At 45.6% G+C, this 21531-nt stretch overlaps 1 protein-coding gene and 1 long non-coding RNA gene across 4 annotated transcripts in view; one reads left to right on the top strand and one right to left on the bottom strand.

The window, feature by feature from the left end:
• The window catches only part of APOB (apolipoprotein B), a 37366-nt gene extending 29300 nt beyond the window's left edge, over positions 1-8066 (bottom strand). For both annotated transcript variants that reach the window (XM_077843995.1, XM_077843996.1), the window contains exons 1-7: positions 7982-8066; positions 7722-7760; positions 6299-6414; positions 5144-5289; positions 2990-3143; positions 1989-2144; positions 460-584 (exon numbers count right to left, since the gene is read on the bottom strand). In XM_077843995.1, coding sequence (XP_077700121.1) covers positions 460-584; positions 1989-2144; positions 2990-3143; positions 5144-5289; positions 6299-6414; positions 7722-7760; positions 7982-8054 — 809 coding nt within the window. In that variant the 5' untranslated portion in view covers positions 8055-8066. The remainder of the gene's footprint in view (positions 1-459; positions 585-1988; positions 2145-2989; positions 3144-5143; positions 5290-6298; positions 6415-7721; positions 7761-7981) is intronic.
• The window catches only part of LOC144281162 (uncharacterized), a 60278-nt gene continuing 45974 nt past the window's right edge, over positions 7228-21531 (top strand). The window contains exons 1-2 of one of the 2 annotated variants that reach the window (XR_013349646.1): positions 8994-9110; positions 11435-11498. This is a non-coding gene — a long non-coding RNA (uncharacterized LOC144281162). Of the gene's footprint in view, positions 7316-8993; positions 9111-11434; positions 11499-21531 lie in introns of those variants that run through there. The other variant, XR_013349645.1, reaches the window with a different exon arrangement.

The following is a 21531-nucleotide window of genomic DNA, read 5'->3' as shown; positions in this document are numbered from 1 at the left end:
CTTTTACCAGTCTGGAGTGCCCAGAGAGTAGGGACCAACACTGTGCCTAGAAATTCCTGTGTATCTCCCTTAGCAGAACGTCAAGAATAGAACGATTAATCAATAAACACTAGTTAATGGATTCGGTTTAAAAAATGGATTGGGATGTATAAGTTCTCTACAAAGTCTTTTTAACCAGGGCAGCCTGCAATGATCCCTGGCTTTTTCTGATCCATAATCCTTAAAATATGGGTCTCAGATATATTGTGTTGGTCTCGAATTGTTTTGTGTACCTAAGATTTTCCTTCTGAATTGCCTGTTAGATTGAAAACGGAGACATGGATGGGCTCTGCTTTGTACCTCCTCATAGGCTCCTCCAGGAGCTCTCCAGGCAGAGCCTCGCCTAGAACAGGGCATTGAGAAACATTTGTCTCATATCAACTCTATAAATGATGAATCAGGGTGCAGAGGGTGACCTACTCATAGGAGAAAGGCAGGAACAGGTGCTGCTCCTTGCAGATGGCTTCTGACACATGTTTCTTCTTGGGGTCCAGAGTGTACTGGCAGGACTGGTTGCTGCTAATCAGAGTTGACAAGGGGCGGACCTGTGAATGAGATTGGAAAAAGCATTTTGATCAATTCCTGGGGCTTCAACCTGATTCTTCTGCCATGGGCATTTGCCTTCGAGGGAGGTGGGCGATGGGAGTTCTGTACCACTAGATAAACTCAGTTAAAGAAGGGAACTTGGTACTTGACATTTAGACCAAGGGATGCAATAACTCAGCATCCCCAAAGCTTAGTCAAGCTGTAGACTCTTCTTATTCCATGCCAGTGGACCTCTCTCATCCTGCGCAAAATGTATATAACCTGGTATTGTCCACATCCCCACCCACCACACATTAACACTTCACACACTGCTTCTTGAGTTTTCTTTGCCTAGAAGCCTGTCCTTATCTCTCTCTTTCACTCTTGTGTCTTTTGTATCTTTCATGTTTATGCTCCATATCCTCTATAAACATTTGAGGCTAGACTGATTGATGCTCTCCCACCATTCCTTCTAAGCAGATCTACCACCAGCTTTGCCCAGTGAATTATGTGAAGAGTGCTTTCTCCTTCCTGGTCAGGCCTAGGAATGCTTGTCTGCACTGCTCAGTTTAGATCTTTATCAAGTATGTCATTTATTGTCCTTTATTGGCAAGTGTAGGAACCTTGTTCCTGGATTAGACTGTAAGTACAAGGGGAAGGTCCATGGTTCATCTGCCACTGTCTCTGCCCCTCAGTGCTGCCCATAGTGGGGCTGAGCACACAAGTATTAAAAAAAAAGACACATAAGCAAGTGCCTTGGCCTATTCTGATTATGGACTTTATAGTCATCAGACACCATCTTTTTGGCTTCAAGGACAATAACCAGAACATTGCCAAGTATGGCAGTGATTGCACAAGTCCTTCCTGTTTATTGAGATAAGCTGTGATTCATGTCCCAGAAGATTATAAGGCATTGGGCAAGCTCTGGTGCTACATGACCCCTGTAGAAGTGATAGCAGAGAAGGTTAATACAAGGGGGTCACCTACACAGGAGGTTCTACAGGAGGTAGAACATAGGTCAGGGGACTTCCTCAGAGGTCAGATGCCTAGAACTGGGTACATCCGGCCCTCCTATAGGAAACAGCAGTAGGTGGCTAAGCCCCAGAACCTTCTCAGGAATGGATAGTCATTACTCTCCAGTGATGGTGGAAGGTTTGATTCCAGTGACAGAATGACAGCAAGAAGGACAGAGCTCTGGACCAAGGAGTCAGGACCCTGATTCTAGTCTTGGCTCAATTAACTACAGGCCGTGTGGCCTTGGGCGGTCCTTTCCTGGTCTGGTCCGCAGTTTCCTGCTATAGTCTATATGAAGATGAGGCTGGGTTCATTCTTCCCTAAAATCCCTACCAGCTCTAATATTCCAGAATTTTAACAACCAAGAGGACAATACTCAGTGCAAGGAGCGGTGTGTACATGAAACTTACCATGCCTTTGATCAAAGCAAGTGGGCTAACTCCTGTGCTGATGGGCTTGAAGTGGTCACACTTCTCCAGGTTCCTTTCAATGGATATTTCTGTTGCCACATTTGCCTTCCTTGCGTTAACAGTCAAGTCACTGGAACAGTTTCCATACACAGTATCCTATGAGAATAGAAGATACAGCAGGTGTATCTGACATGGGAAAACAGCTGTAGGTGCTTTAGAGAGGCTGGGAAAGGAGTCTGGGAGGCAGGAGCAACATGGGCTGGGAAGGGACTTTCTTCCTCCAAGGCAGAGTGTGGGCGTTGCTGCTGCCTGGCTGGCCAGAGGTGGAGTGAGAAGGCCAGTTACAGGGGATTCTGGTTCTGAGGCCCACCAGCTGGCCTCCTAGGACCCAGCCACCTCTGCGCTTGTATTCGGTGCTCTCAGAGGTTTTTCTCTACTGCTCATTTACAGCATGTATTCTAGTCTGCCTTATGTTTTGGTTCTCTCCCCCGGTCCTGAGAACTCCTTGAGGAAGGGTCTCTGCATGATGCATCTCTGTTTTCTCCAAGTGTTGTATCCTATAGCACTCAGAACACAGTAAAGACTCAAGAAATATTCATGGGACTCAAATAAATCGGATTCTTTCTCAGATCGAAACTTGACATTCTTAAGAGAGGCTGGCAACAGATATAATTATTTTCTGTGTTTAAAATACACACAGGTTTTACTGTGTTAAACCTTGTGGGGATACAGAAAAAAAAAATCAAACAAGAGTAGCGTGGTCAGGACCTCTTAAGTATTGTTTTAAAATCAGGCTAACCTGGTAAGCCTGCTCAGGAAGATCCATTCCTGAGCCTAGGGGACAAGAAAAGGCTTGGGTCTTGCCGCCTCACCCCAGTACAGGGCCGCCTGCATAACTAGCCACGTAGTCAAGAACCCACTTTATGTACACAGTGGGACCTGGCTCAAATCTGTGAAGAGGAGCTCAAAGGGCCACTGTTACCAACTTTCTGAATTCTTACCAGAAACAACACTTGTTTATCTGCTTCTGTCTCTGGGGGAACCAGGAGGGCCGAAATGAGGCCCCGCTTGATGTTCAGGATATGTGTAGGCTCTTCCTTCTCCGGGTAGAGTAAAACTTGCTTCCCTTCAGGAATGGCCAGTCTGAGCTCATACCTGTTGCAGAGAGAATAAGCTCACAGAAGTGTCCTTTCTCCACCGTGAGCTTGGTGGATGTAAGTGACGGAACTTTGTGGCCTCCCCAACTTGTTTTTTTTTCTCTCCCAATCTTTTCTTTATAAATGTACATTTTCCAAAAGTATGCAAATTTGTGTATGTTTTTGGCATTCTTTTACTTCTTTACCTGTTTTTCTTGCCTCATGCATCCCTACTCTGTTTTCCACCCACACCAGTCTCTGCTGTCATGCTCCTCACGGAACAACCCACCGGGTATTCCATTTCTATCTCCACACTCAGGCGATCCCATCTAGAGGTGTGGGGGTGGAAACATTTGCACATAAAGATTTCTTTCGTTTCTTGTTTCATATAGATGACATTGTATTTTCCACATTTTTTTCTATCTTGCTTTTCTCAATTATATGCCACAGAAATCCTTTGACTCATTTAGTATAGCTCTAACAGATTTTTTTTTTTAAAGCTATAGAACTTTCTCATTTTATGGTTGCAATTTATTCAGGCCTTCTCCTATTTGATGGGATTCACTTTCTGGATTTTTTTCTCCCCCACATGAACAACACTGAAATAAACACCCTCATGCATAGATCTTCACACATTACTGCTTTTCTTTTCATGGGCTAGAGTCCCAGAATATTGAAATTGCTGTGTCAAAGGCAGTAAGTATTTCTAATTATAATAGATATTGACTGTTGGCTCTCATTTCCACCAGCAATGCATACGAGTACACTTTTCCTCAGAGGCCCACCAGCAACAGGCTCTTAGCTGTTTTAAATTTCTGTAATCTTATGGGTATAATGTGATAAATATCTTGTTGTAACATTAATTACACTTCCTGACTATTTGTGAATTTGAGCTTCTTTTCATACATTTGGGTAATCACTCTTTTATATAGTCTGAGACCATGTCTGAAGCCTATATCAACTATGATCTTAGGGACCTCCCTTTGGGGACTTCCTTTTGGAAATTAAGGCTGCATCTGCTCTAGTTAAGTCAGAAGGAGGAGAAGGAGACCAGACATATCTCCTACAGCTCTACATCCTCGCAGAAAGTTCCAGACACTGCAGTGTAGGCCTGGGCAGTCTTGTGGTGGTCAAGAGCAGGAATCCCTTTTGTTTGGAGAAAGGTAAATACCCAAAAGTAACTACCAGTCCCTCCTGTCACCACATCCCTGTCCCCCATACATATTCAGGTCTCAGGTAAAATATTGGTGAGAGACAAGCACCAAGGCTTACTCTGCAGAGAGAGGATTTGCTTTCATGTCTAATGTTTAACAAATCAAAAGATGGGCTGAGTTTCTGATGCTCCCAGATCAACAAACCGATTACTGCCTGTATTTGCACACTCTTAGGACACTACCAACTGTGATTTGGACTTGAGGCAGGGGTGATGTTCATAATATTTACAACAGGTGCAATACAGACACTGGTCAGTCAGAAGGCATGCCAGCCGTAAACACCAGGATGGCCGTGTCACTGTGCACTGGCAGAACACTGGCCCTGGGTGGGGACCTGGCACTCGCTGGACTCTTTGAGGCTGGGCCTTGCCACCCCATGTGTAGGCCACACCCGCAAGTCCTGCTGGACCCTCCCTGAAGACCATGGGCTACCTGTCTTGTTTAGTTCTTTAAACAAGAGTTCACTTGTTTAAATAAACCTTCTTAGCTTTATTGTCTCAAGGAGTTTTAAAGCATGGGAATTTTTAGAAACACATTTAAATGATAATTAGGGGCACTTCACTAGGGGAGGGTAAATACTTCCCTCTTTTTTTGATTTTTGTGACAACTTAGCAATTCCCTAACCCACGATGAATACAGAATAAAATACTTATCCTCACACACATGCCTCACATGAACACTTGCATTCATCCGTCCCTGGGTGCACGTGCACATGTGCGCAAGTGCACACGCACATGCGCACACACATGCACAACACATCCAGTGATTCCCAGAGCTCAGAAGGTTACACAGGCCCACGCCTTACTTGGACATGGCGGCGGCAAACTCCTCAGAGTTCTTGGTCTTATGCAGGGAGGGCCTGCCCTTTGGGTTGAAGCCATTCCCCTCCTTCAGGGTACACTGGCTTGTCCTGACGATGAAGTTGCAGAGCTGAGGGACCTCCAGCTCAACCTGGGAAGAGGGTAGCAGTACATGAAGACCGTCCCTCAGGAACAGGAGACCCCTCACAGCCCAAGGCTTACTCCCTAATCAGGACACCAAAGGAAATACACTTGGGGACCACTGGTTAGACGGAATGCAGTCTAGGAGCTAGAGGAAGAACAACGGGAAGCAGGAAGAAGGCTATCATTGGTTTCAACAGCAAATGTCTCCTTCATGTCACCAAACAACCCAACCAATCCAACTGTCTGTAACTATTGGGGCCTATTCAGAGCTTCATGTATTGCAGGAGCTTATGGAGATCCCTAGTGGTTATCTAACACTGTTCAGGAACTTTCTGCAATAACTGAAATCTTCTACATTTGCCCTGTCTGATATGAGAGTCATTAGCCATGGGCACTTGAAATGTGGCTGGTATGATCAAGAAGCTGAATTTTAAGTTTTACTCAATTGAAATAGCCACATGTGGTCAATGGCTACCTCATTTAACATAGACTATGGGGCCCTAGAAAGAAGAGGTCAGTTTCCCAGCTTGACTTCTCTTTCCCACATGACCCCCAGTAGTGGCCCTTAGATCCATCCCTTATGAACATGCACGTGAGTACAATCATTCCAGCAATAGATAAAGTTTTATTTGAGAACAAACTACATATTTAAATTTTTCTTTCTTTCTTTTTTTTTTCTTCTGTTTGGCTGCAAATATAAACACTGCACCCCAGAATGCTTTCCTGAGATGCCCATCTCCCTTGGCTTACCACCCATTGGGTTTCTCTCATCTTGTTAAATCTACTGTTCTACAATGCTGATATTTTAGATCATGTATTCCAGTTACATCTTGGAAGCTAATGGAAAAATAAATCTGGCTGGCAAAATTTTTTGTAGCAGAAAACTCAGCAGAGTGGCTAACTTTCAAACGTAGGGACAGTTCCTTGCTTTGTGATTATAGCAGTCCTGCTGTGACCTGGGTTTGGAAGGCCAGAAGCCCCAGCTTCCTTTAGTGGCTCTTCCTCTCCCCTCATACCTTGCAGTTGATCCTGGTGGCACTTCTTGAATCAGTGGTCCCAGGGATACTGCTGGAACTCTCAGCCTCATAGTTGTATACATACTTCCTGAGGTGCTTGAAGCGAGTTGCACCTTCTAAAATGGGGACAAATAAGTCAGCTACATAGCAGATAACTCCCCCAAGGATAGTCTATTCTAGGAAGCGAGGGGTAGTGACAAAGACCATAAAAAGTGGTAACTAAACTCCAATTGTTATTGTCATTACTTTAAAAAGATTTTATTTATTCATGAGAGACAGAGAGGCAGAGACATAAGCAGAGGGAGAAGCAGGCTCCCTGCGGGGACCCTGATGTGGGACTCGATCCCAGGACCCCAGGATCACGACCTGAGCTGAAGGCAGATGCTTAACTACTGAGCCACTCAGGTGTCACTCCAATTATTATTTCTAAAAAAAAATTTTTCCCAATTATTTTTAATTGACTTTGCACTATCCTTAATTTCCCTTTACAGATTTAACTTCTCCGCTATGGTTTGTTGAGGATGTTTAAATTTGCCAGTAATTTTTGAATGTATCATGGGGTGCAAGGAGGGGAGTAGTAAACAGTGGAGCCCAGAAAGTCTATGGAGAGACGGTGGATTAACAGTTGGCCTCGTAAAGCAAATACCTCTAACACCTGTTCCGCTCGAAAATACCACGATTCTGTGGCTCCTTTTTTTTTTTTTTTTGGTTCTACCAAATCCCTGAGGCGAGGTTCATTAAGTTTTCGGGGTAGCTGACTGTCTTAAGAAAAATTCCGAGAAGGAATTTCCGGAGTTTCTCACCGTGCTTGAGAATTTGTCGAACAGTTTGAGGAAAAAAAAAGAAAAAGAAAAAGAAAAAGAAAAAAAAAAAAAAGAACATTTGGGGCCCGAGCACCGGTGCAGTGACGCCAGACGGCCACGCGATGGCAGTGCTGCCCCACCAGAGGCCACGGCCTCCCGCTCTCAGGACACTGGGTACCACCAGACGGCCGGCTCCTTGACCCGTGGAGGTCAGGTAAATACTTAGGAGCGGGGTCTGGATTTGTGCGCAAAGGTTAAAGTCAGCATTTCCTCACCCTCATGTGCTTCGAATCAATGATTAGCCACGGATAAACAGACGGTAACGTGATGTCTCTTTAAAGTGTCCCTGGGCCCACTGGGTGACAGTCCCTTCCCTACCCTGCCCCCAGGCCAAGCTCTAGGGACTGAACATTAATGCAGGGAGAAGAGAGTCGAGATCCCCGGGGGGTGGGCAGAGTCTCAGGGGACTGGCCTCTTGGGGCTCAGAGGGGTGCACACTCATCAGACCATCGCGGCGCCCGCGGGCGGGAGGAGGGCGGGGGCCGGGGCCGGGGCCGGGGCCGGGCGGGGGCGGGGGCGGGGGCGGGGGCGCCCTCCCAGCGCGGCGGGAAGGGCCTTACTTGCGCAGCCGGGGCTCGCACTCTCCGGCACCTCGTCTTCTGCAAGAAAAGGGGAAAGGGCGCGTGGGCTTCCCGCGTCTCCCCGCGGGCCCAGGGTCTCCCGGGGCGGGGAGGGGCGCCGCGGAGGGCGGGCACCTGGCGCTCTGCAGGGAAGGCGGTTCCGGGGGGCCGGGCCGCGGGGCGTCCACCCCCACCCCCGGGGCTCAGCGCCCCCCCCAGGCTCAGCCCCCCGCCCCCCGGGCTCAGCGCCCCGCACTCACGAGCCCAGGCGCGGGGGGCGGCCAGCAGCAGAGGCAGCAGCAGCAGCAGCAGCGCGGGCCCGGGCCGGCCCATGCCGACGGGGGGCTCGGGGGGCGCCGGGGGCGCGGGGGCGGCTGGCCGGACGGCTCGCGGGAGGCTCAGGGGCCGCACCCGCAGGCGGCCGCCCCGCACGAGGAGGGAATGCGCCGCCCGCGCCCGCGCCCGCTTTATACCAGGCCGCCCGGGGCGCAGCGCCCGGCTCGGGGCGCGCAGGCCAGTTGCAAAAGGTCCAAAGGGCAGCCGGCTGTTTGCTTTCGCAGCTCGAGGAGGGGCCGGCGAGGGGGCGAGCGCGGGCCGCCAGGCCGTGGGGGCGCCCGGAGTCCCGCCCGCGGAGGCTGGGGCCGGGGGGGCCCCCCCCCGAGGTGCCCGCGCACCCCACGGCACCCGCACCGCCGCTCCCCTCCGCCTTTGTAGCCGTTTCCAGAACCGGCCCTTAACAGCCGCTCGGTTGAGACCTTTTCCGTTCTGTTCGGGTCTGGGGGACTGTGGGGTGGGAGGGGCCCTCACCCCTCACCCCTCACCCCTCGCCCGGATGGCGCCCCTGGCCTGGGGTCGCGGCCTGCACGCCCGCCCGCCCGGAGGGAGCAGAGGGGCACTGGCTGGGGGTCCTGGACCAGTCCCAGGCCCGGCCGAGCCGAGCGCCCACATGGTCCACATGGTCCACATGGTCAGGAAACCCCAGCGAGGTGCCCCTCCCCCGTCATCGTGGGAAACTGGGGAGAGGAGGCCTTTCTCTGCCTGCCCCAGCTCCTGGGTTGCGTCCAGGAACGGGAGGACGGTGGGGGCCGCCGCGTGGTGCATGGACACCTGGACACCGCATGCTCCTCCGCAACAGCCAGGGCCTCCTCCACACTCCACAGACCCCCCCTTCCTCTACGGGGGACATTTGCCAAGCACCCCTCCCCCCCCCAGCTGTGGGGAATCCCGCACAGCGCAGACATTGCAGCTTCATTGACTTTACTGACCCAGTGGCCGTCCAGAGTGTGAGAGATGGGACGGAGCCACATCCGGCACTGGCCTGTCGCCAGGCACCTCCGGTCTGCCTGGTGACAGATGCCATAGACAGGAAGCTGCAGGCAGGCATCGAAGGTAGGCCTCGGGAGTGCTAACGGGGTGAGGTGTTACAGCAACTGCTGGAGAGGTCCAGGGCAGGGGTGGGGTGCGGAGCCCCGAGCAGGGGTGCAGGGCAGGGGCGAGGAGCCCCCAGTGATGAAGAGGGGACGGCGACTACCCGATGTACAAAAACGCCTATTGCACAGGCCAGTGCTTATTTGTCACAGGCTGGTGCTTCTGTATCCGGGTGGAATAAAATTCCTGTGTTCGGGTCTTCTGGGGGTGAGGAGGAAGGTTCCAGAAGGGTTCCTTCCCGGTCTCTCAACGGGGACAGCTTCTACATTTGCCTTGTTCCTGGCACTTGCATCCACATTTCTCTTTAGCCAGGAACTCCTGGGGTGCCTGAACTCCCCGCGGTGATCAGCTGCTTTGCATCCACACTGGTTGGCCTTACCTGCATCGCTGAATTGTGAAAGGTCTGGAGAAAGTATCCACCCCCGAGCCCCAGTTCTCTGAGCATTTTATTAGAATGGCTTTAGGACTGACTTCCCGCAGGAGGAGCTGCTGTTCCTATTTTGGGACATGCATGTTCAATTTAAAGTGAATGGGTGAAAATTTTAGGTATTCAGAACCAAAAGGAGATGAGGAATGAGGTCTCTGTGCTATTGTCAGTCAACAGAGAGCATAGTTTTTGTGATGGGGGTATCAAAAATGAATATGGCAACTTGGATGCAGGGAAAACTGAGGGGGTCTCTGGATGCTTCTGAGCTGTCACCATCTCTAAAAGAGAAAGCCCAAGACTTGGAAGTATGGGGGTCAGCTTCTCTGTTTCCCTCATTTCCTCTCAAAAGTCACCCTCTGCTGGTCTTCCTCCCCTGACAGGGTCCAGGACAGGAGCACCACGGGGCCAATGTTGAATCGTTGAGTTGACCTGAGTACACTCACAGCAATACTGGGAGGATTAATGCAAAGAAACTTCTTAAATTTCAAATCCATTTAGACCCTTTGTCAAAAGCTATTTGAAAACATAGTGTTACTTGTGACCACAGGTATCACCCTTCATCCCTTTCTTTTGAGTAAAACATTTCTCCTCAACAACTTCTAAGTTCCAAGGATATCGACTAGTTTTCATGGAGACATCAAATAGAATTAAGATTCAGGAAATCTTAAGGTATAAGCTACTCATTGAACAGAAAAAGATACTCATCCAGAGAGGTTCTCTGGTATAAAGGAAACCAGTGTGAATATTAGACTCAAAAAGACCAGAGCTATAGTCCTGGCTTTCTTGGGAAGTTTGTAACCTTGAGCAAGTGACTCTACCTTCCTAAGCTTCTGTGCAGTCATCCCTAAAATAGGATTAAAAATATCTACCTTCCTCTGAGGTATTTTTGTAAATGAAACAATTATGTAAATAATTGCACTGATAGCATGACACCTGTCCCCCTTCCCCCCCCCCCCCAAAAAAAAGAAAAAGAAAGTAATTTACTTGTTATGTGTGTATTAGAGCGGAAGTATTTTGTAGCGTACCTACTGAACTAGTTAACCCTGCTGTATACAGAGGCAGAGATAAATTGAACAAAAATAGGAAATCAGAGCTAAGGAAAAGCAGAAGCAGAACAGAGCATCCAGGAGGGCTGTGCATAGATGTGGCTGAGCATCCATTCGTCTCTTGATGATTCCTTACATTTCTGAGTATTTGAAACCACTGCCTTTTCTGAGGCAAATGGGGGCCTTCCTATAGCAGGCAGACTAGTGACTCTAGCAGAGATGCATTCTGGTGTCATGAAGATTAATCCCAGCCAGTAGTTGTGATTTATCAGCTCGTGGATGCAAAGTCCCATTGGGTGAACCATCAGTCTGAGTCAACACGGCTCTGGGTCCCCATTAGAAAGCCATCTGACCAGTGGGATTTCAAGGAATTAGATAATGTTGAATGTTCCAGATGCCGTCTCTAGAAGTGAAACTCTGCCTTGTGTTTATCTGCAGGTGACCAGAAGGGTCCTGGCCAAATTCAGGGAACTATGGAAGTTATTAAAGGCCCCTCAGAAGCCTGATATTTTGGGTTCAGTGCAGTTCACATACTGATATAGATGTTCAGTATGGAATTTGCTGAATACTAATGAATGAATCCGTGCCATTCATTTATACCCCATTGCTTCCAGGATATTTATATACAGTGACCATGATGCCAAATAAATCGTCTCAGTGACATAAAACAAGGAAATACAATCTGATACAAATTATTGCCAGCTATGCTGTTCAAAAAACTCATCTGGCAAATAGGGAGCAGTACTGACAATGACTAATTAGCCTATCTCTTTTCTGCCCATGACTGCATCGTAATTGTAAACGATGCCCAGAAGCTGGAAAGTAAACCTCAAGCATTGTGGATGGAACCACCCATGCCCAATGTCATCTGTACATGTAAGTGCGCACATACCATGTACACACACACCACACACGCACACACACACAAATGAGAAATGTCGAGAAAAAAATGGTGCAATTAGGTGGATGGAGGGCCAGTGTCAACCAAATAAAAGCATTACTGATGATAAATGATTAATCTCCTGTGAGGAAGCAAAAAAGAAATTTTCTTACTCCCTCATTCTGCTATCCAAGAGATAAGGTCAGAGTGTGGAGCAGCAGTTTTTACCAAGGGAGGGAACCCAGAAGTCAGCGCTGGTCTATGTGCAGTGAGGCTCTATGCGTGTGAAGTACCATTTCCTTGATTATGCACGTCTCATCCATTCACCTTCCAGGGCAGGCTGTGGCCCCACCTACTTCAAGGAACCTTTCTCTGGGTCCAGCCCAGGTGGACCTCAAGGCTTCTGGCCCTTATCTCTTCTCAGTTTCTTTTAGAACAACTGGTCATGAACGGCCTTCATACAAACCTTCTACTGCTGCCCTGAACTTTAATTTTTCTCTGGTAATATGATTTAATTTTTCATGTGTTTACATATTACCTTGCCAACTAGAGAGATAAGCTAGGAGGGCAAAAATTGTGTGTGGTTTCCACCTTTGTATCCCTCGTCCCTCTTGCTCACCAACACCTTGTATTAGGCTGGGCAGATGATAGCCTGGGTATACTGACTATGGTTATAATGTGAGATGGTACTTGTGAGACAGGTATTTTTTTATACATGCACTTCATTTTTACTCCTGGGTGCTGCCTGTGTGTGTCTATATCTTTAAAAAATTTTTATTATATTTATTCATTTTTTAAAAAGATTTTATTTATTTATTCATGAGAGACACACACAGAGAGAGAGGCAGAGACACAGGCAGAGGGAGAAGCAGGTCCATGCAGGGAGCCCGACATGGGCTCGATCCGGGGTCTCCAGGATCACACCCCGGGCTGAAGGCAGCGCTAAACCTCTGAGCCACTCGGGCTACCCAAATTTTATTATATTTAAATTCAGTTAATCAACATACAGTGTTATCATTAGTTTCAAAGGTAGAGAGTTTAGTTATTCATCCATTGCATATAACACCCAGTGCTCATTATATCACGTACCTTCTTTAATGCCCAACACCCAGTTACCTCATCCCCCCACTCCCCTGCACTCCAGGGACCCTCAGTCTTAATTTAGAATGTGTGGTGGATTTGAATCTGTATGAGAGAGAATTGCTGCTATGAAGCACCATCATGGGACAGTCTCCAAAACTCTGAGTGTCCATCACTCACCTGTGTGATGAGTGGACAGGACTAGGTGACCTCTTAGGCCCACCACAGCTCTGACTAGTTTGATTCTATGAAGACTTTGCAACTTAAAAAAAAAAAACAACAATTTATAAATCACACTGGGCTCCAACCTCATGGTAATAACCATGGGGCTGGGGCTGGGGCTGAGGATTTGGAATCATTGAGAAGGATGGGTTTTCTGGGAGTCACGTACCTCCATAAAAACTTGCATTCTTTCGTCTAAGAAATAGACCACTCTACTTATTTTAAACAGATTTCCAGATAAGGAGAGGGCATGCCTTCTTGGGGGTACTGGGGAACCCTCAGGGAGCTTTTCCTTGTGTGTAACTTTAGTCTTTGTCTTTGCCTTGACCTCAGATAAGCTTCCTTAGATATACCATAGCTTTTCTTTGAAAGGCTTTTTGCTGACTTTTGTCAACTACTCTTTACTGACTTTTTTTTCCTTCAGTTTTATGTTCTCACAGCACTAAGGACTGGAATACACTACTCTCAAAAAGCTGAGACCAGTGCTGATGGTTAACAGATGGCTGGTTGGCTAAACAAACCTCACCATTCCCACACAACTACTGGTTCTCAAGTATTTTAGGGAGACTGTAAGCACTCTGTGCTCTGAGAACTTAGAGATGAGAAGGGCGTGAATACATATCACAGCTAGTAGCCAGTGTAAATAGAGTGCCCAACGTGTGGTCTATGCAGAGTGCACTGGGCCGGTGTGGGTCTCAGAGGTCCTGACTTGAGCTGCATCTTGGATGATGGGCTTGATTTGGGTAATTGGACTTGGTGGCACCACTGGAAGAGCCGTGGTGAGAAGCAGAGCCTGTGATATGCTCGAGAGTCTGTAATCCAGCCAGCTAGCCGAATCCATGGAGAAGGCTGGAGAGACAGTGGGCTGGGGGATCAGGAGGGAGTATGGTTCGCTGTGACCCAGCCAGGGACTGAGCTTTCTGGCTAATTCCATCTCTGATTTAACTGAGAGTTACTATATAAAATGCGCAGTATATATTTGGCATTAAATTGGTTGTGTAGAAGGCCCTGAGTATTGGGCTGAGTTTTCCTTGTGCAGATCTGTAAAGGGACATGGAGGAGCAGGGATTCATAGAGTGTTAGACAAAAAGATCTTAAGAGATTGATTCTAAATACGTAGAGAAACGTAGGCCCAGACAGCATGTGGTGGTGGTTGTAGTGTCCAAGACAAGGGTAGAGGCAGGGCAAGAACTTGGGTCTCCTAGATTATAAATCTAGATTATTCATCCTACTCTAATTGCATTAACTCTATGTTGACTACATAAAATTGCATGGAGACTGTTTTATGAAGATGACTCCTTGATATTGGTGTGTTTCCTTGTAATCTACTGCTCGTTAAAAGTGAAAAGCTTATTTATTTATTATTTTTTTGTGGATTTGGGTTCAGAATAAATATTCCTTTGTAACTAATTATATAAAATCAGAGATTTGGGACCTCAAAGGGCTATTAAGGTCATTGAATCCTACTTGTTTCCCAATATAGGTGTCCCATCAGTCAGAGAATCCCTGGGCACCCATTAGCAGACTGCCTAAATGGTGCAATTTTGTGAAATTAGATAATGTTCCAGTCAGCATAGCAATTGAAAGTCCCTAAAAAGGAAGCTTCCTGGCCTGTTCATCTGCAGGTAGACAGATGGTCCTTTGCATCAGGTCTTTTTTTTTTTTCTTCTAAAAATTGTATTTATTTATTTTAGAGAGAAAGAGAAGAAAGAGAGCAAACAGCAGGAGGACCAGAGGGAGAGGGACAAACAGACTCCATGCTGAGCACAGAGCCAACATGGGGCTGCACCTTACAACTCTGGGATCATGACCTGAGCTGAAATCAAGAGACAGATGCTTAACCAGCTGAGCCACCCAGGTGCCCCATCAGGTCTCTCCTGTTTCTGTCCATCTTCCAGATCACACTGGAAGGGAAAACTGCAGGGAAAGCTGAAAAAGATGCTAGTCTGGGAATAAAAGTTTCTCTGACAGGTCTTATCTTTTTTAAAAAATATTTTAGTTATTTGATAGACAGTACAAACAAGGTGAGTGGCAGGCAGAGGGTGAAGGGGAAGCAGGCTCCCCAGTCAACAGAGATCATGATGGGGGCTCGATCTCAGGTTCCTGGGATCATGACCCTAGCCAAGGCAGATGCCTAACTGACTGAGCCACCCAAGTGCCCCCCTTACTGATATTCTGAAGTCAAAACCAAGAAATTACCAGATTGCCTGATGGTTTCACCTTACCTCCTTCCTCTCTATTAGCATAGAGGGTGGCAGTGTGGGGTCAGGCCAGCCCCACAACATGGTCTATTTTGATTTCTTGGTCTCCAAACAGAAAGTTGGTAGAAACATGTGCCATTTAGTATCTGGGGACCCCTGCCTTTCTTTTTTTTTAAATGGTGACACTCAGCCTTAGTAAGGTTACTTTAAAAAATATTGGCCATCTTCAGTGTTCTGAGACCTGCCCTCAAAAGGGACTTCTTCTTTAACAGCTTTATTAAGAGAAAATTTATACCATATGGTAACTGCATTTAATCATTTGAGGAACATCCAGGCTTCAGACTTTCCAAAGTGGCTGCACCATTTCACATTCCCACCACCAGTGTATGAATATTCTAGTTTCTCTGCATCCTTGTCAACATTTTTATCTGTCTTTTTGATTATAGCCATCCTGGTGGGTGTGAAGAGGTATCTCATTGTGGTTTCAACTGATATTTCCATGATGGCTAATGACATTGGGCCTTTTGCATGTTCTTATTGGCAATTTGAGAAATGTCCCTTAGAGGAGTATCTATTCAAATCCTTTGGGTTTTGAACTTTTTAATTGAGCTGTTTTGACTTTTTGTTATTTAGTTGCAAGGGTTCTTTTTTTTAAATTTATTTTTTTATTCATGAGAGACACAGAGAGAGGCAGAGACATAGGCAGAGGGAGAAGTAGTCTCCCTGTGGGGAGCCAGGTGTAGAACTCGATCCCAGGACCAGAAGCCAAAGGCAGATGCTCAACCACTGAGTCATCCAGGTGCCCCAACAAGGGTTCTTTATATTTTCTGGATATGAGTGTCTTATCAGGTATAGGATTTGCAAATATTTTCTCTCATTCTGTGGATTCTTTTCCCTTCTTTGCTGGTGTTTTTTGAAGCACAAAATTTTTAAATTCTGATGAAGTCTAATTATTTTTTCTTTTGTTGCTTGTCATTTGGCATCATACCTAAAAAACATTTAAAACTAGGTCAAGAAAATCAAATTTTATGTTTTCTCCTAAAAAGTTTATAGTTTTAGATTTTGTGTTTATGTCTATGATCCATTTAGAGGTTTTAATATTTATAGAAAACTCTTTTTGAGCCTTAGTTTTAGAAATGTCTAAGTTCTGTAAGCCTGTACATGGCCCTGAGTAACCTCTCCTCCCTCCCACTAATAGGGCATGACCTGTTCCCCATGAGGATGACATCAGCCCTATTGCTCAAGGAGCGGGATCAGTCCCTTATCAGGGTGCTGCTCCTCCCTGGTGCTTTCCAAGCAGTGACCAATCATCTAGGACTGAGAGTCACAATCTCTGAGGGGACAGGCCCTGAGCCCTTGTCTTTTCAGAATGAAAAAAGATATTTTGGCCTCTCAAGCTGAATTCCAAAGCTCCTTGTAGAGTCCAAAATGCCATAATGCTGTGGCATTCTTCCTTTTTCTTCAGAAAGTATCTAGTGGTTAGAGAAATGAAGTTTTTTTTTTTTTTCCCACCCAAAAAAGTTCAACATGTATTAGTAGGAAACAGACAAAACCAGTAATAAATAAATAAAATAAGTGAACTGACATAAAAAACCTTAGAATGGCTACTTTGGGGGTGAGTAGAAGAACAGGAGTTGAGAACAGATTTAGGGAGTTAGAATGGGGAATATACAAACAAAGAAACCAACAGACCCAATGATAACAGTATGACAGACATTGAGAAGGAGGAGTGGTCACCTCTCTGCTCCCCAGTGGCAACAGAACAATAGTCATACCATTATAAATGTTTTTAAAACCCTAATATTTTTCAAATACCAAAAATGTACCAGTCCTTTTGGTAGTTAACTTTCATGAATGACCTCATTTAATATTTGAAAGAAAAAATCTGCAAAATAGATATTTTAACCACTGATCTTACAAATAAGCCAGAGCTAAAAGTTCATACACAAGTTGCCTTCTCTCTAGGGAAGTCAGCTAGTGTCTACAATTCCACATTTCTTTGAGGTTTGTTAAGAGCTTTGGTATTCAGTATTTCTTTTAATGCTTCTAATAATCCTGTATGTTTTATGTTATATATCACAGGTGAGGCATTTGAGGCTCCCTGGAGTTAAATGACTTTTAAGGATTGCCTGGCATAGAACTAGCTGAGCTAGAACTTGAACTCAGGTGTTCTGACTTCATGTCCCAAGTAGTTTGGACTCCTTCATCTTGACACTTAATGAGAAGATTAGGAAATCCTGAACTCTTTGTGGCATTTGTTAGAGTTAAGTTATGGGGTTTTGAGCTTCAGCTGGCTCCCAGAGAGGATGCTCAGAGAAGCAACATAAAAATCCTGTAGCACTCGCAAAGGAGGAGATGGGGCTCAGTGGCGTTTCCTAAGGTAGGCCTTTGGTAACATTCAGATTTCTGATGCAATGTGCTGGGAAAGAGCACACGAATGCTGGTCTGTGGCCACTCCTCTTGGGATGAAATCTTCATGTAAATGCTGTTTATTATAATCCCCCTCTTTTTTAAATAATACATTTATTTTTTATTGGTGTTCAGTTTGCCAACATACAGAGTAATACCCAGTGCTCATCCCGTCAAGTGCCCCCCTCAGTGCCCACCACCCAGTCACCCCCACCCCCCGCCCTCCTCCCCTTCCACCACCCCTAGTTCGTTTCCCAGAGTTAGGAGTCTCTCATGCTCTGTCTCCTTCTCTGATATTTCCTACCCATTTCTTCTCCCTTCCCCTCTATTCCCTTTCACTATTATTTATATTCCCCAAATGAATGAGACCATATGTTTGTCCTTCTCCGATTGACTTACTTCACTCAGCATAATACCCTCTAGTTCCATCCACATCGAAGCAAATGGTGGGTATTTGTGATTTCTCATGGCTGAGTAATATTCCATTTTTTAAATAAACCACATCTTCTTTATCCATTCATCTTTCAATGGACACCGAGGCTCCTTCCACAGTTTGGCTATTATGAACATTGCTGCTAGAAACATCGGGGTGCAGATGTCCCGGCGTTTCATTGCATCTGCATCTTTGGGGTAAATCCCCAGCAGTGCAATTGCTGGGTCGTAGGGCAGGTCTATTTTTAACTCTTTGAGGAACCTCCACACAGTTTTCCAGAGTGGCTGCCCCAGTTCACATTCCCACCAACAGTGTAAGAGGGTTCCCTTTTCTCTGCATCCTCTCCAACATTTGTGGTTTCCTGCCTTGTTAATTTGCCCCATTCTCACTGGTGTGAGGTGGTATCTCATTGTGGTTTTGATTTGTATTTCCCTGATGGCAAGTGATGCGGAGCATTTTCTCATGTGCGTGTTGGCCATGTCTATGTATAAGAAGCTTTTGCACAGCAAAGGATACAGTCAACAAAACTCAAAGACAACCTACAGAATGGGAGAAGATATTTGCAAATGACGTATCAGATAGAGGGCTAGTTTCCAAGATCTATAAAGAACTTATTAAACTCAACAGCAAAGAAACAAACAATCCAATCATGAAATGGGCAAAAGACATGAACAGAAATCTCACAGAGGAAGACATAGACATGGCCAACACGCACATAATTCCCCCCTTCTACATGCATTTTCCCCAAGTAGGTACACAAGAACTGGCTCAGATACCTCAGTTCTTTTTCCACACTTGTCCTGTACATAATGGTCTTTGCATGGCTCATTCAACTGAATTCACACTCTAGAATGTGAGACACTGCATCATACCCAGAAAATACCTCTGAGGATGACTCAGTATGAAATGTTTTGTCCTCTCCTTCCAGACCAGGTCTTGAGACTGGAGTCTCTTGGTACAACACTGGCTGATGATAACATTCTCTATCACTGTCTGACCCATGAGCACAGCTAAAGGTCATCTTTGTAAGTTACTTTGGACAAGTCCAATATAAAATGGTAAATTGAGGTAATAAATTCAAATCAATTTATTCCTCTTGACTCTTACACCTTTTTTTACCTGAACATTTTAGTTGAAAATGGGGATGGATGTCTGAATTACCCAGGTAATTACTTTGTTCTCACTTCATTAATAACAGTGCTGTGTCTCCTTGTTAGAGGGCAGGTGAACTATTTACTCCCTTACTGCTCAAAGAAGCTAGAACCTTCCTGAAAGGAGTGTACCAGACAGGTGGGAGAGTCACATAACTAGAGCAACTTGTGAGCTCATCCCACTGATGACTGGACCCCCATCTGTTGCTCTCCTCAGCTGGCCTCTGTTGCTTCACCCCTAGTGCTCCCTTGCCTTACCATTATTCTATTCCATGGGTGGAGAAGGGGTACTCCTGTATAGGACTCCCCCACCGCCCCGCTCTTACCTCACTTGGGTCCCTCTCAGTGCACTCACTCCCTTGCTTTGGTCATCAAGCCTTAGCCCTCATCTCCACTTTATTAAGGTTGTCTGTCATATTTATTCCTCCTCCTCCTTCACATTTTCTGTATCATATCGACCATTTTGGTTCTCCCATTATCTCTGAATTATTATTTTGAGTTATTTTATGGGCTATGATGCTGGCACGTGTGAAATATACCACAGTGACTACCCAAATAGCCTGAGTATTAGTTTTCCTAGGACTTCAATAACAAAGTACCACAGACTGGGTGGCTTAAGCCACAGAAATTAATTTTCTCATAAATCTGAAGGCTAGAAGCCCAAGATCAAGGTGTTGGCAGGATTGGTTTCTTTTGTGGCCTTTCTCCTTAGCTTGTACATGGCTGTCTTCTCTTCCCTGTGTCTTCACATAGTCCTCCCTCTGTGTCTGTTTCCTAATCTCCTCATCTTTATAAAGACACCACTCATATTGTATCAGGGCTCACCCTTTTCACTTAATTACCTCTTTAAGGCTTTTTCTCCAATACAGTCATGCTCTGAGGTGCTGGAGATTGGGACTTCAACATACATCTTAGTCTGCTTGGACTGCCTTAATAAAATACTGGGTGCTTAAAGGAAGTTTATTTCCTTACAGTCTGGAAGCTGGAAGTCTGAGATCAGGATGCCAGCATGGTTGAGTTCTGATGAGAGCTCTCTTCCTGGCTTACAGGAAGCCTGTGTCCTCACATGGCAGGGGGTGGGGATAGGGTGGGGAGAGAAGAAGAAAGAAGAAGAAAGAAGAAGAAAGAAGAAGAAAAAGAAGAAGAAGAAGAAGAAGAAGAAGAAGAAGAAGAAGAAGAAGGAGAAAGAAGAAAGAAGAAAGAAGAAGAAAGAAGAAGAAGAGAGAAACAGAGAGAGAGAAATGTGCTGCAAATATTGTCATGTTAGAGATTAGGGCTTCAACATATGGATTTTGGGGCAACACAATTCAGTCCACAGCGACATGTGAATTTTGGGGGTGGTGGCAGACATAAGTAAACCTGTAATAGCCTGAACGGAGATCACAAACAGAAGTACATGATCTCCTTATAGTGGGCTGTGATATAGACCCATACTTTCTGTGTTTCCTGAGAAGGAAGTTTTTTTTTTTTTTTCCTGAGAAGGGTTTGCTTCAAGGAGATCCTGTTAGCTGACTACCTAACTGTGGACTATGATCCAGGTGGTCTTGTATCTGCCTTGCAGAACTAAGTATGGCTTCCTTTGTGTCTAACGGCTTCCTGAGATGGGTTTTGGCCATGGTACTTGCTGCAGTGGAAGGATATTGTTGGAAAATGTTTCTAGGCATACTGCTGGGCAGCATTGCTACTGCACTCTGAGGGCCACACAGCCATCAAATCCTGGGATATTTATTCCAAGGGTAAAAGAAATCCAGAAAACAACTCCCTGGGACATTAAGACAGCCTGTCAATAACAGCAAAATAACCCAGGAAGAAGAATGATAAAGGTTGTTGACTTTTGCTCTCCAGGGGCTAATTTTCTTCTAGTAGAGTAAACTCACCTCAAGGGGATTAAAGACAGGCTCCCAGAGAGCAATGGACTCCCTTCTACCTCCAGGCTAGCAATTCACTTAGCTCCAGAGACAATGCAGACAATGGAGACCTTGGCCTAATCTAGAAGGGCAGATTAATGCTTGACACTGTGGATATTTTGGGTAGGGAAGAAATAAAGGTGTCTCTGGCAAGAAAAGATTAAGTGCAAAAATTATAAATTAGAAATGAATCATTTATGCGAGATATCAGGCTTCTTCAAGGAAGTGCTAGAAGAAATCTATTTGGCTATTTAGGAGATTTAAAAAGTGACACTTTTGATATCAATAAGCCTTTGGAGAAAAGTATAGTAATATTATATTTAATAAAAATATCAAAATGAGGCAAAAGTAGCATTATATCACTTGGTTGTGTAGTTTGAACTCAACCATAGTTTGATTCCATTATGGTCAGAGAAGTTATGCTGTGTGATTTCAATTATTTTAAATTTGTTGGGGTTTGTTTATGACCTAGAGTATGGTCTAACATATTGAATATTTCATGGTTACTTGAAAACATACTATTTTGCTGAGTTGGGTGTAGTTTTCTTTCTTTCTTTTTTTTTTTTTTTTTAAGATTTTATTCATTAATTCGTGAGAGACACAGAGAGAGAGGCAGAGACACAGGC

The sequence above is a fragment of the Canis aureus genome, chromosome 12 (assembly GCF_053574225.1).
Source record: "Canis aureus isolate CA01 chromosome 12, VMU_Caureus_v.1.0, whole genome shotgun sequence".
NCBI lineage: Eukaryota > Metazoa > Chordata > Mammalia > Carnivora > Canidae > Canis > Canis aureus.
The sequence above is the reverse complement of the archived record's forward strand: the minus strand, read 5'-3'. Positions and strand labels throughout refer to the sequence as shown.